The 14,199-nt window shown below is 44.2% G+C and overlaps 1 protein-coding gene and 1 long non-coding RNA gene across 2 annotated transcripts in view; one reads left to right on the top strand and one right to left on the bottom strand.

The window, feature by feature from the left end:
• The first annotated feature begins 1,045 nt into the window (after window positions 1-1,045).
• LOC135384001 (solute carrier family 35 member G1-like) lies at window positions 1,046-2,585 on the top strand. Its single transcript, XM_064613266.1, has one exon. The coding sequence runs from the start codon at window positions 1,366-1,368 to the stop codon at window positions 2,527-2,529; it is 1,164 nt and encodes a 387-aa protein (XP_064469336.1). The 5' UTR covers window positions 1,046-1,365; the 3' UTR covers window positions 2,530-2,585.
• Window positions 2,586-3,220: 635 nt separating this feature from the next.
• Window positions 3,221-14,199, bottom strand: part of LOC135384003 (uncharacterized) — a 75,707-nt gene continuing 64,728 nt past the window's right edge. The window contains exon 3 of the long non-coding RNA XR_010420200.1: window positions 3,221-3,602. This is a non-coding gene — a long non-coding RNA (uncharacterized LOC135384003). The remainder of the gene's footprint in view (window positions 3,603-14,199) is intronic.

The following is a 14,199-nucleotide window of genomic DNA, read 5'->3' on the forward strand; positions in this document are numbered from 1 at the left end:
CGCATCCTGACATCGCCTGTGCTGTCTGAGGTTTTCCCTGGGTTTTCTGAAGACTACTTTCTAGACGAATGTCGGCACAGTTCCCCCTGACGTCGGCCAAGGACGCATACTAACCCCCCTGTCCCGCACTCCTTCCTGCTGTCCTCTCTCCATCTGTCCACGTCTGTACGCCGCTCATAGCCACAGTTGCTTCCCGGCACTAACACGGAATAAAAAAAAAGTGTTCGCCAAATAGATATTACTTAGGAGGGGGGCTATGGCCCGAACCGATACATAGTCCTTTTTCCTGCAATAGTACTTTATCACGAAACTCAACAAAAGCAAGGTAACGGCCTAACAACTTCAGAAAGGCCCCTCTTGACAACCCCACACTATTCTGGAAGGCAATTAAGGAAGAAATAGCAAAGGCGAAGACATAGTGGATCTGATATGTACAGGTCACATCATTTCCAGAAGAGTATCGGATCCTTAAAGAGGGAAAGTCGCTCAAGAATTATTATTTTATGAAGAGCACAGACCATTTCTGGATGAAAATGAAGTAATGAGGACCGAAGAGCGACTACAGATGGCCAATCTGACATTTGACGAGAAGCACCCCGCCATCATGCCACGAGATTCCCACTACGTCTTTCTTCCTCCTGATTAAACAGGCCCATCGGAGGATTGCGCACAGGCCCATTGCGTTATATTTTCTCCCTCGTGAGAAGGAGCAGGGTTAGGGGAAGGGCCAAGTGGGAAACGGAGTTGATTTTTCCATTTGCTTAAGTATTCCAAATGGAGTGTCCTGTTGTACCCAAACGGACTGCAAAGATTTTCCCGTAGCCTTTTAGTTTAGAGGAAAAGAAACACAACGTTTCGGCTTCTTCTGCATTCAATATTGGACCTTCGATAGAAATTAATGTTATCTATACATTTATTGAACACAGGAATTGCCAGTTTTTGGTCTAATGCTCGTGCTCTAATCAAAATAGCCCAGTCTACAGTATAACACGGAGACCTCTTGTATAGCAGAACATAGCGTAAAGACGACGACGATGAAGTTGACGCAATAGATGATGTCTGAGACCGGTTCCCTGCGCCCACAATCGCCTTGATGTTCCTGCTCCGGTAGACAGTCCTGGAAGTTCATCGCTTCTGGTAAATGTGCCAGGAATGTACGAACGCTAGGAATTGCTCCCGGAGATAATGAAGTACTTCAAGCTTGGCGAACAAGGTCAGAAGGGCTGCCAGCAGGATAGTCCCAGTGCCTCCGATAAGCGTGACACAATTTCGATGGCACAAGAAGGCTGTGGCAGCCAGTGAAAACATTCGAGCCCATGTGACCACTAAAGAAGTGTAGTGGCAATTGAGCAGCAGGTCTGTAGAATGGCATTTGACCAACGCAGCGCTTTCGTTTTAAATTCACCTCCAAGTACTCCTCCGGGTGCTGTGAAGAGCCAACGAAGCCTTCGGTCTGTAATCCTGTCGCAAGACAACGACCCGCTCAGTGAATGTTCTTCGTGCGCAATGACTCCATCGACTGGACTTACAACGCCAGAACTGAATGCGAAGTACACAGAATCTGCCATCGTACTTTTCCAAACACACATAAACTTCCTTACGGGCATGCTGTATGCCCTTCTTAACAGTGTCGTCGTCGGAGTCATATCGATATTTATCAAGGTCCTGTACGACATCCCTACAGGGCAACTTGTCTGTATGAGACTTTCTGGAATCTTATTCTTCTCCCTTCCACTGGTCATCTGCAGCAGACAGCACCCATTTGGCACGCGACATAATAGAGCAGTTCTCGTCTTGCGTGCAGTTGCCGGCAGTGCTGGCCTTTACTTCAGGTTCTGGTCAATGAAGCTTATCCCATTGTCCGACGTAGCTGTCATCCTTGCAAGCCTACCCGTATTCGTCACAGCTCTTGCACGTGTTTTCCTCAAAGAGCCCTGCGGTGCGTCAGACACAATCATCCTTATTTTAACTATGATCGGCCTAGTTATGACCACACAAGTTCCTGTGCCATTGGTGAATGTTCCTGGAAGCTCTGTGCCAAGCTCAGACAAGTTTAAAGGAGTCACATTCTCCCTTCTGGCGACGCTGTTCAGTGCCATAAAGTTCCTGATGAGTCGTTACGTTCATGAGGAACACTACTCTGTGACACTTTTTGTTTACGGCTTGGTGGGTGTAATGCTATGCGTTATTATGGCGTTTTGCGGCCAGCCTTACGTCTTGCCTCGCTGCGGACTGGGGCGGGTGTTGTTCATCGTCTTTATAGTTCTGAGCTTCCTGGAGCACATGGTTTTGATCAAGGCGCTTCAGATGGAGAACGCAGGTCCTGTATCAGTGGTGATAGCGGCAACAGATGTAATGCTCATGTTTGTGGCTGAACTGTTGATTTTCGGAAACGTTCCCGATAAATATAGCTTCGGTGGTGCTATGATAGTGTCCCTTTGTGTAGTGGTGAGTTTAGCCAAAAAGGCGGTGTCGGAATCAAAGCAGGGCAGTTGGGTAAAGCGATATCTCAACTGGCTCAATTACTAGCCGTACAAGAGGTCAATAGCTGTAGCCGCAAAAAATACAATAAATAGAAGAATCCATTCTTCAAGGATAACGCTGTACATAGTGACGTCGCGACCAAGAACGTAGAAATTAATATAAATTTGAAGAAAAGATGTTTGCCCCCCTCCCCCCTGTCTTGGTTAGAATTGTGCATTAATTATACACAGGAGTAAGTGGCAGTCCATGCTTTCTTCCTCGCTTTTGAAATACAAAGATTTGCGTATGTACTACGCTAAAATAAGAGTTGATATTCAGAAATCCTGGAATAAGTGTTTTTGCAACTCCTGCCTTATTGTGATATATCGTCACTGCCGTCAGTGATATATCGTCACTGGGCAAAAAGTTTATATACAGTGGGAATATATAAAAAACAAGTAATATATAAATACAATAAACTTTGGACAAGTAGGTCTAGGTCGTGGCTATGGAGCGCTAAGTGCTTTTCAGTGTAACTGTAACTGACGACTTTACATAAAATATGCTGCTATTACTTGGAATTCCTTTTATGTCCTGACTTGAGATTATGTATATAATGAGTACTTCTCGCATGGCAACATATTGTATATTCAATGGAGTTGGAGTGCAGATACTAGACACACCAGACGACCACGCAGCACTTATTACCAGCTTCAGAAGTTTTATTAACAAAACACATACCTAAAAATATACCCTTCTCTCATCCCTTCTAACCTCAGCCATCCATATATATATATATATAAGTTGAAATAAACGAATGCGGTTGACCACGAAAAATAAAGGTATTCAATAAAGATCAGAAGTGGAGACGGTGCTTCTACAGGATAAGGAATAAAAGGGGGACTTTATTAAAAACTAAGAGGGGGTATTATTCGACGTTTCGACAGCAGCGCTGTCTTCAACAGGAATGGGATACTATGGTGACGCAAGACAGTTGCAAAGAATGAGAGGGGAATATGTACAAGGAGAGAGGGAGCACACGTGCTTTGTCAAACAAAGGTAAAGGGGTACGATGAATCATAGGCAGTCATGTTCTTCGCCGGAGGGCAATGATTTCCTGGGGTGACCAACCGGGGAGTCTGAAAGAGATACAAAAGAGTGTATGTATTCTGAGAGAATTAGGAATTTAGGTTGCGAACTGTTGAGAGGACGCCGGGGTCCTCGTTAATCTGGCTTTTAAATTTGTAGATCAGGAACGATTCTCTTTGTTCTCTACAGGGTGTCCCAGAAAACGTGTCACTGAATTATTTATTTATTTATTTATTTGAAAGATACTGCCGGCCATCTCTTGATGGCCATGGCAGAGGAGGTGAGTACACTACGTACAACACATACAACATACAGCTATACACAGTGCAAAATGTCAAGTGTTAAACATCTGAAGTCAAGAAAGAAAGTTAGTCTACAAGGCCTTGTAAAAACCGGGTTGGTGATGAAATTTGTGTAACACAAGAGGGCAATTTGTTCCATTCTCGTACAGTGCGAGGAAAAAAAGAAAATTTAAACACATCTTTATTGCAACGAAACTCACGGATTAATTTACTATGTTTCAGTCTTGTGGATCGGCTCGAATTGTAAGTTAAGTAATCGCAGAACTTGAGCCCATTAGTACCGCTGACTATATCGTGCAAAAACTTGAGACGCCGAATTTTCCTTCGTTGAGCCAAGGTTGGCAAACCAGATTTAGCATAGAGTGAAGTCGAAGATGTGTGCTGACCATATGCATTATATATAAATCGAAGGGCTTTTTTCTGCACAGATTCTAGCATGTTAGTATGCGTCTGTACGTAGGGATCCCAAAGAATATCTGCGTACTCTAAAATTGGCCGCACTAACGTAGTGTAAGCCGTCAGCTTCGTTGCAGACGTACAGTGGCGCATCGTCCTCCTCAGTGACCAAAGTTTACGGGATGCTTTGGTAGCAACTTGTTCAACATGCTCGGCCCAGCTTAGGTTTGATGCTATCATGTGCTATTGATACACCAAGGTATTTTTGGTTCTCCACTTTACTCAACACAGTAGTGTTAATGCTATACGGAAAGGACAATGACGTTTTCTTCGTTGTAACACACATGAACACGCACTTTTTCACATTGAGCTCCATCTGCCACATTTCACACCACGTAACAATAGATTGCAGACAGTTGTTTAATTTGACTTGGTCGTTAGTAGTGTTTATACTAGAATACAAAATGCAATCATCAGCAAAGAAACGACACTGGATTCCCGGAATGGCGATGCAGAGGTCATTTATAAAAATTAGAAACAACAACGGTCCAAGCACGGACCCCTGTGGTACTCCGGAGAGGACTGCCAAGGAATGCGAATGGGCTCCACCAACACTCACGAACTGTTTACGATTAGTAAGATAGGAGTGAAACCATTGCAGTATACGATCATTACTTATTATGTTTTTCAATTTATACAACAGCTTAGTGTGCGAAACTCTGTCGAATGCCTTTGATAGATCTAGAAACACAACGTCCGTTTGACCACCTTTGTCTACAACAGAGGCAAAGTCATGAACTATGTGTACAGGTTGCGTAACTGTTGAGTAACCTCGCCTAAAGCCGTGCTGCTCTTTCACCAAGAAATCACTTTCTTCCAAAACGCTAATTATGTGTTTAAAGACAATATGTTCCAGAACTTTGCTACTAGTACTTAGTAGTGATACCGGCCTGTAGTTAGTACTGTTTGATTTATCACCGCTTTTAAATATTGGTACCACTTTGGCTACCTTCCAGTCAGACGGGATTTCACCCGAACTTAAACTGGATTGGTAAATGATACAAAGAAACTTTGAACACCACTCTGCATACCGCTGTAAAAAAGCATTGGGTATCCCGTCTGGACCACACGCCTTCTTCGTGTCCAGCCGGAGGAGCCTATCTAAGACACCCTTTGTGAACACTTCGACATCGCTCAGACCAAAGCAGGTAGAAGAGAAAGGTGGTTCTGTACAGTCGTCGTTGGTGTACACAGAGGCAAACCACCCGTTGAATTCGTCCGCGATTCTCGCGCCGTCGACAACTGCCACCCCATTGAGTTTAATCTCTTTAATCTTATTGTCCTTTTTAACCAGATGACTCCAGAACCGTCTTGGATTATGTTTAAGAAAGTTGTGCATAGTAACATTAAAGAAGTGGAAACGAGAACGGCGTACTAGTGAACGCAATTTTTGACGCAATACCGGGAGTGAGCCTTTGTGCCCTGGATGGAACCTTTCTATCCTATTTATTTTACGTTTCAACTGTAAAATCTCACGCGTTACCCAAGGATTACGCTTCTTCCGCTTTACTGTGCGCAAAGGCACAAACTTTTCGATGCACTCCAGCGCCAAATTCTTAAAGAAAAGCCACCTTTTGTCAACAGAGACTGCGGTATCCTCACAAAGCACAACAAATCGGTCAAAAGATTCTTCCAGCATGTCCACAACATCAGTATCACTTGCCCTGCTGAAATCACGATATTTGTTGGTCTCAATATTTGTCCCCCAGTTAATTGACATGTTCAATGTGCAAACAACTGCATCGTGGTCAGATATTCCGTCTGCGATCGACACATCAATTAGCGTATTTGCTGCAGCGTAAGATAAGAAAACGAGGTCAATCAACGACTCGCCATCATTGGTCCTACGCGTGGGAGCATCTACCACCTGCGATAAGTTGTTATCAAAAGCGATATCAGTTAAGAGCCGAGAGTGTTCACATCCGGCTGCAGGCAACATGTTTTTCCAGTCTATTAGCGGGAGGTTGAAGTCACCAGCCAAAATCACAGATGGAAATTCCTTAGATTTCGTGTCAAGAAAGTGGGACAATTCATGAAGTACATCTGTACTTGTTCGAGGGCACCTGTAGTATCCTCCCACCAAAAACTAACAGGTGTGACTCTTTACAGCAACCCAAGCCATCTCGCACCCGTGGTCATGTTCAACAACTGATGCAGAGAAGCACTCCTTAACAAGTATGGCTACACCGCCTCCACGTGAACCACGGTCACGGCGGAAAACGCTGAATCCATCAGGAAAGATCTCGCTATCTTGAATGCTTTCGTTCAACCAAGTTTCAGTCACTACTGTAATGTCAGGATCCAACGCAAGTAATATTGACTCCAGCTGCGCCACCTTGTTGACAACACTCCTAGCATTGATATTTAGCAACCTAAAGGGGCGCCGTCAACACGTGTCGTATAAGACGTCAGATTGTCGACATGAATTTTGGCACCAAATCGAAGCCGCCCAAGGAAAGGCCTAAAAAGGCAGCCTTCAGGCCATACATTATAATAAAAAAAACTACACCACCTAGAGTCATGCGGTCAACGGCATTTGTTCTTACTGGGTTTTTGCCACCTCCTCATGTGAATGTCGTGTAACCTAAGTTTAATTATGTAAATTTTTGCGAGCTTAAGTCGGAAATTTGCCTAGTAAATGTCACTTTTTTACCCCACCAATGTGAAGAGCGTGTCTAATTTAGTCAAATTAATGATAATTGACAGGGATATTCAGGAGCTATCCCATCGGAAAAAATAGCCGAACATCATGCTCTACGGAGGTCGCACAGAATAGCGCACGATGAATTTTTCAGCGCAATCTTTGTCAGTCCGACGAAAGGAGGTTGGAAACCCAGCCCTCCCTGACATCGCAGAAAGAGATAAAACAGGCACAGCTTATCACGTCCGACTTTCGCTGGGATAATGCTTTCCCTCTTCCAATTTTAGGAACTGTTACTTTTTCTACTATCACTCTGTGGGCTGGCTTCGGAACCTCCTTTCGTCGCACTAAGAGCGATTGCGCTCAAAAAGTCATCGCGCGTTATGGTCCAGTGCCCCGAAAAGCATGATATTCGGCTATTTTCTCCGATGGGGTAGCTCGTGAATATCACTGTCAATTATCATGAATTTGAGTGAATTCAGCACGCTCTTCATATTGGTGGGGTAAAAAAGTGACCTTTACTTGGCAAATTTCCGAGTTGAGTTCGCAAATATTTACATAATTAAACTTGGAGTACATGACATTCACGTTAGGAGGTGGCACAAACCTAATAAGAACAAATGCTGTTGACCGCATGATTCTACGTGGCGCAGTTTTTTTATTATAATTCAATGACACGTTTTCTGGGACACCCTGTACAGCGTTGGGATGGAAAACCCGATTGCAGAACGAAAATGGCTATGTCGTTAATTGAGTGGCCGGGTTTACTAAAATGTCGAGACACTGGCAGATTAGGTTTCTTTGATACGTCGGACCTGTGGTTGTTGAATCGGATTCGGAAGGATGTGGCTGTTTGACCGATATATTGGGCCTTGCACTCATTACATTGAAGGAGATAAAGGACGTTAGAAGAGTTGCAGTTAAATAGACCATTAATTTTTGTGCGATAGTTAGAATTTGTGCTTTCTACTCTTGTAGCAGTTTGCATTAATTTACAGATCTGGCATCTGCGTCCGTTGCATGGTTGACAACCGCTGTGTTCCGAGGACTTGTTTAACTTGGCGTTCACGAGTCTGTCTTGGATGTTCCTTGCTCGACGATAAGTAACGCGGGGTGGTTCCCGAAACACCTGACTCATACGATCAGATTGGGTGAGGATTGCATAGTGCCGTTTAAGTATGCGGTTTACGTCCGGGGCATAACCGTTGAAGCTAATAGTGAGGTTTACCGAAGAATTCTTATCGGCTCGGGGCTGTGTTTGGAATAGGTTCTCTCGATCGCTTGATCTAGCTCTGGCTATGGCATCTTTTACGACCTGATTAGGATATTTTCTATCTGCGAAAGTTTCTTCGAGGCTCTCAAGATGATTGTCTAGTTCATCATCGTTAGAACATATTCTCCGGTAACGCAGCGCTTGACTATAAGGGATAGCTAGCTTAGTGTGCCTGGGGTGGCAACTCTGGAACGATAGATATTGTTGGGAGTCGGTAGGCTTGCGATACAGACTGGTGGTTATGATTCCATTATGTAGTTTAACCTCCACATCCACAAAATTAACAGCTGAGCAGGAGTAATTGAATGTAAATTCAATACTGGGATGTACTTGGTTAAAGTCGTTAACAAACAACTGAAGGTCGCATTCGGAGTGGGGCCAAATAATGAATATATCATCTAGGAATCGCTTATATAGGAGTGGCTTCAGTGCACAATTTCTGAGGAACGGTTCTTCCAAGGATGCCATAAAGATGTTTGCATAGTTAGGGGCCACTTTTGTTCCCATTGCTGTACCATTGACCTGTATGTAGTGTTTGTCGTCGAATTCAAAGTTATTGCATGTTAGGATCAGATTCAGGAGTTCCGTGAGGACAGAGGTATCATAACCCTGATCGGGTTGATTGTTAAGTGCACGCTCTGCTGCTGCTATTCCATCTGAGTGAGGAATGTTAGTATACAGGGAAGTGACATCTAGGGTTGCTAACAGACAGTTAGGGGGAATGTTTATTTTACGTATATCTTGAAGGAAATGGTTGGTATCCTTAACGTATGAGTCGAATTTAGACGGGATGGGCTTGAGGAGATGATCCACGAATGATGAAAGATTCTCAGTGGCTGTACCATTACAGGAAACAATCGGTCTTCCGGGGTTACCCGGCTTATGTATCTTGGGGAGCATGTAAAATCTACCAGGCCTAGGGTCCTTTGGGAGTAAAAACGGGTACAAGCTCCCGTCAATCTTTTTAGCGTTTTTTAATCTTGTTAGGACTTTGGTTACATTGGCACTAATTTCGGGGGTAGGGTCAGTTTCGAGAGGTCTGTAAAATTCCGCGCACTGAAGTTGGCGGAGGCCTTCTGTAACGTATGATTGTTGATCGTATGATTGTTAACGTATGATTGTTTATTATTGTTTATTCCTTATCCTGTAGAAGCACCGTCACCACTTCTGATCTTTATTGAATATATATATATATATATATATATATATATATATATATAAACACAGGAAAAGAAGAAAAGCTCAAGAGTGTCAGTGATGTTTTTACTGGTTTAAAAATTCTTTTACCGATAGTGCTTATGCGTGTGTCTCCTCACTCTTCTGCTCCTCTAATAAGCACTGTTTCTATTATCACACTTTCTTACGCATTTCTTCCTTAAACCTGTACATCACCTCGGCGTCTGTCAAGAAGGCGGTGCAACCACAAATTCTTACGTGCTTCTGGGTGACGAAAGGCATGCACCCCTTCAAGGTCTTTTGGTGCTCTTTGAGCATGATGTTGGGTGATCGAGTGAGATTGTGTGAGCCCGATATGGGTGAGGGTAGAAGGCATGAGAGCGGGAGTATTTAAAGGGACGGTCGCATCCGTTCCAGTCGATTTCGACACTATCGTGTCATAGACCGCTAACCACGTTATCGAAAATCCCACGCGAAGTAGTGGCGTAGTTTGACTGTTATTCGATGCAATACATGATAAGTGCAGACGCCGGATGTTGAGAGTATGCCGGAATTCCCTCTCTGGAAAAACGAGAAAACGTCACTCCCTAAGAACCAACGAGGGCGCAACCTTGAGAAAAGAAATGCCACGGCCGCGCGGGGATCTCACAGAGTTACTGGGTGTCTGGACGGGGCGTTTCTCCTCTGAGCGCCGCCCTCCCACTCCTCCGCTTAGGGAATGACGTCACGCAGCCGGAGCCTCTGCGGCTGCGGAAACGGCGCTTACCTTTAAAATTCGTTCATTTAATATCGAAGCACTTTTCGGACGAAAAAAAAAAGTTGATTGTTGGCCGGTGCCGAACATAGTGATATCGGTTTCATGAATGGGTTTCCGGATGCGACCGTCTCTTTGAAGGCCTTTAAGCTCGTAATTCTTTCTTAATGAAGCTGCTGATGGTGGGAGTGAGTGCTGTGTGATCGTATCCTGTGTCCTTGTCCTGCATCTTGACTCTAACTCAATGAAGGATGCGACCCTTGTGACAGGCATCCTTGATGGTCTTCGTCTTCGCTTAGAAGTCAAGTTGCAGAGATGGTAACGAAGGACGTCTAACTCGAATATTGATGCGAAGACGACACTTGTGTTTGTAGGAGCAATTTGCAAAGAAAGACATGGAAAGGAAAGCACCCAGCTGCTATGCCGGAGAACAGCCTGAATTCCAACGTGTCTGCAAGTGTCAGCGTCAACGCTGTAATTTGTAAATTCCGTCGTGTGACCATGAGCATTTGAATTTACCGTAAGTACGCGTGCACGTATGTAATAGAGCATGCATATACATTGCGCTGTCGTCGAGCTAAACAAAACAAGCAGTGCTCAGTGTTGCTGGTGCTTTCATTTTCTGTTGCTTACTTCACATTTCTCTGATAAACTCCGGTAATGGACTATGTGTATATTCAGCTTTCTTTAAACATCCGGAAAACTCCCAAGAAGAACTATAAAATTATCAAGTTCAAAACTCCGATAACCACCCCTCCCCCATTACTGCCAAATGAAAACTCCGGAAACTTATCATAATGCTCTTAACATATATCTTTAAGCATTCTCCATCAACATTTGTGTGGCTTCGAGGAGATGTCATAAATTAATTAATCGATTGTGTCTTCTCCAGAGTATTGACACTACTGTCATAGCTATATTGTAACACCAACCACAATGAATAAAGGTCTGGTATCCGTAGCCTGGAGTTGATCAGGTAGAGGGCATGAAGTAGACAACGTGAGAGAGGAAGCTGATAAGATGCAGGGAAGGTTTCCCGTTTAAAGGGGCTCTAGACAGCCCCCTACACGCTCTCCAATTATCAGGCTCCATGAAAGAACGTGACTCGCATTATCCAAATATGTCACTAATTTAGTCCTAGCCTGCGCATTTACCAAGAAAAAAATTCCATTCAAAAAGCATAATCCGTGGGGACAACCTCCTTCTTGGATCCAAGGCGTATCACTACGCAACAGGGCGTGACGTCAACAGGACGTGCGGCTATTATCGGCGGTGCATTGCAGGACGGGGCATGAGGACGTAAAGGTGCACATGTACAACCTAGAGTCCACTGAAGCATTATGTGACGATAGAGATTGAGAGGGTCGTCAGACCCCCTCCTCTACATCCGTGCCTATGCAACGCTGCATGCTCGAGTGCTTTCACAATAAAAGGCTTCACCAAGGGATATCGCCTGTCGCACGCAACAGCTTCCACTGCTGCAGAACTACACGCCATACTAAAGCCCTCCGCCACATCGACAGCTCCTCAGCACAGAAGTGGGTACTTTGCTCAGGCTCGAAAGCCACCCTGGCAACTATCGTCAAACAGAATACGGACGATCAAATGGTGTACCGCAGCTACAAAGCATACACATCTGCAGTAGGAAAAGGGCACACCATCACCTCCAGTGGGCGGTACCTTCCCACTGCGGAATACCAGAAAATGAAGTAGCTGACCAGGCAGCAAAGGATGCACTGCGTAAAACCAAGCTATCGGCAATACCTTTCACTAGATCGGACGCCAAGACATTCATCCACAAATCGACAATCAGACGGTCCAAGAAAAGCTATAAGCAAGCCCTCCGCCACACAGATTTCCTGTCTCACATACACTCCAATCTGCCCGAACAGCAATCATTCCACATGACATCGACCGAAGCCTTCACCCGGCTGTTCACCGGATTCGACTCTGCGCGCTATATACTGCCTCCGCCCAATTACAACTCAGTATTGTGGCCTCAACACTGTGCGACATCTGCAAAGTGCCCCAGGACACGTTACACGTACTTATACAGTGCCCAAAACAAGAAGACGCAAGGGAAAGACTGCCCCAGGCACTTCAAACACTTGACAAAAGACCACTCTCTTATTACAAAGTAATGGGAAGATAGCCTACAAAGGAACAAGACATGAAGGCACTCAAGGCACTGTGTCTCTACCTAAAAGAAAGCGGTACTAGCAGCCACATATCATAAACTTCAAAACTGCCTAAATGAGATAGAGCTGCAGGCGCCCTTCGGGCAGCCACCCTGCTCTTTTTAGCAGCTAATTACTACCACTACTAAAAAAAGTGCAGCCGTTATATCCTTGTTTAGTGCCCCTGCGATCTTACAAAGCAGTCTTTCAGCCCGGTTGTCTTTTTCTTTATAATGAGCCAGTTGTGGGCCAGCATAGCTATTACTGGCAGATGCAGAATTCATATTTTAGTTATATATCTTCCATGAGTTGTGTGGCGGGTTACATGTTGTGCAAATATGCTAAAACCAAACATAAAAGAAAAGAAACACCTGTATGTTATTTAAGAGCCAGTGTAATGTATAAATAATAAATAAATATAAATGAATAATAAAACTTTTTAGTAATGGGTACAGTCAAGACCACCTAGAGAGAGAAGCCTGCTTACTCGTCGACGTGACGTAACAACTAAGAGTCAGTCAATCAGTATCGGGTTTTCAACGTCGGTAGCCAATCATGAACCAGCTTTCAGCGGTCGCAGTCATGGGGACGAACCACCGTCGTCTGTGTGTAGCGATTGAAGGTCCCCGCGTACTACATAGAAAAACTTCAAAATAAAGTGCAAAACGGTCCCATATCTTTCTCAAGACTGATTTTTTGGAAAGCGTGTTGCACTTTTTTCCTACAGATTCAGATCCACAGGTTCCCAGTTAATTGCAATCATCTGTGAGTTCTTGAATTCGCAGAACGGCGATTCGCAGTAGCAGACGAATTCTGACTTTATATGTCCACGTAGCGAAGGAGGGAGAGAGGGCAACAAGCAGGTCTTCTATATCTAGGCGGCGTTGGTACAGTATTGTGTGATCTGCACTGCTGATATGCAGACTCCTGCACATCCCTACAGATTGGAAAACCTTCAGCCAAGTGTGGAAATGCTTCAGTTGTAATGCAGTCTTACATTTCGAGACCCAATGTTTACTAAAGTTGCCACGTGAACTGGTGTGACATTCTTTTGATGCTTTGAGTAACACCTTGTGAACTAAGACGTCAGACTTCATGACCAGCAATACCAGGTTGATGATTGCAGTACCCAAAACTGACAATTCAGGAGAAGTGTTTGGAAGTGTCAGGAGAAGGCTTCAACGAAGTCGCCTTTGCGAATAATCTGTGTGATTTCAATGGAGTCACAATATAGCGCTTGTGCTTTGCTTCTGTGTATATAAAAGCACAGAGTTGGAGTGCTGTTACATAAATTTTCACTGTCAACATTTGCGCATAACTTGAAAGAAGGCCACTGTTTATTTATTTATTTATTTATTTCCATACGTTGAGGACCCCCAAGGGGTATTACACAACGGAGGGGCAAGAGATAAACAAGGAAAACAACAAGCAAGCCAAGCATGCAAATAATACTACTACTAATAAAAACAAACAAACAGCCAAAAATATGCGGAAAAGATGCGCAGTACTCACTTAGAAATGACATTGGATGAATACAAAAGGAAAAGTCGGTCGAGGTGAGAAAATAAAAGAAAAAAGAGGTGGCGGAAAGTGACGCTGGAGCGATCACTAGATATAGACTATGTTTTGTAGTGTAGGGTGATAGCAGCCTTAAAGCGGGCAGGGTCTTGCATGAAAACGAGCGACTCCGGCAGGTAATTCCAGTCCCGAATTGTTTTAGGAATGAAGGAGTACATGAAATAATTAGTTTGACATTGTGGGATTCTAATCTTGTGAGCGTGGTCGTGACGTGAAGAGACGTATTCCGCAGAGGGGAAAAGACGATCACGAGTGTTTCTGTTATAGAATAACTTATGGAAAAGACAAAG

This window comes from Ornithodoros turicata, chromosome 2 (assembly GCF_037126465.1).
Source record: "Ornithodoros turicata isolate Travis chromosome 2, ASM3712646v1, whole genome shotgun sequence".
NCBI classification, from domain to species: domain Eukaryota; kingdom Metazoa; phylum Arthropoda; class Arachnida; order Ixodida; family Argasidae; genus Ornithodoros; species Ornithodoros turicata.

Coding starts and splice junctions, on each gene's coding strand:
- LOC135384001 (XM_064613266.1), top strand. CDS start 1,366: ATGGCATTTGACCAACGCAGCGCTTTCGTTTTAAATTCACCTCCAAGT.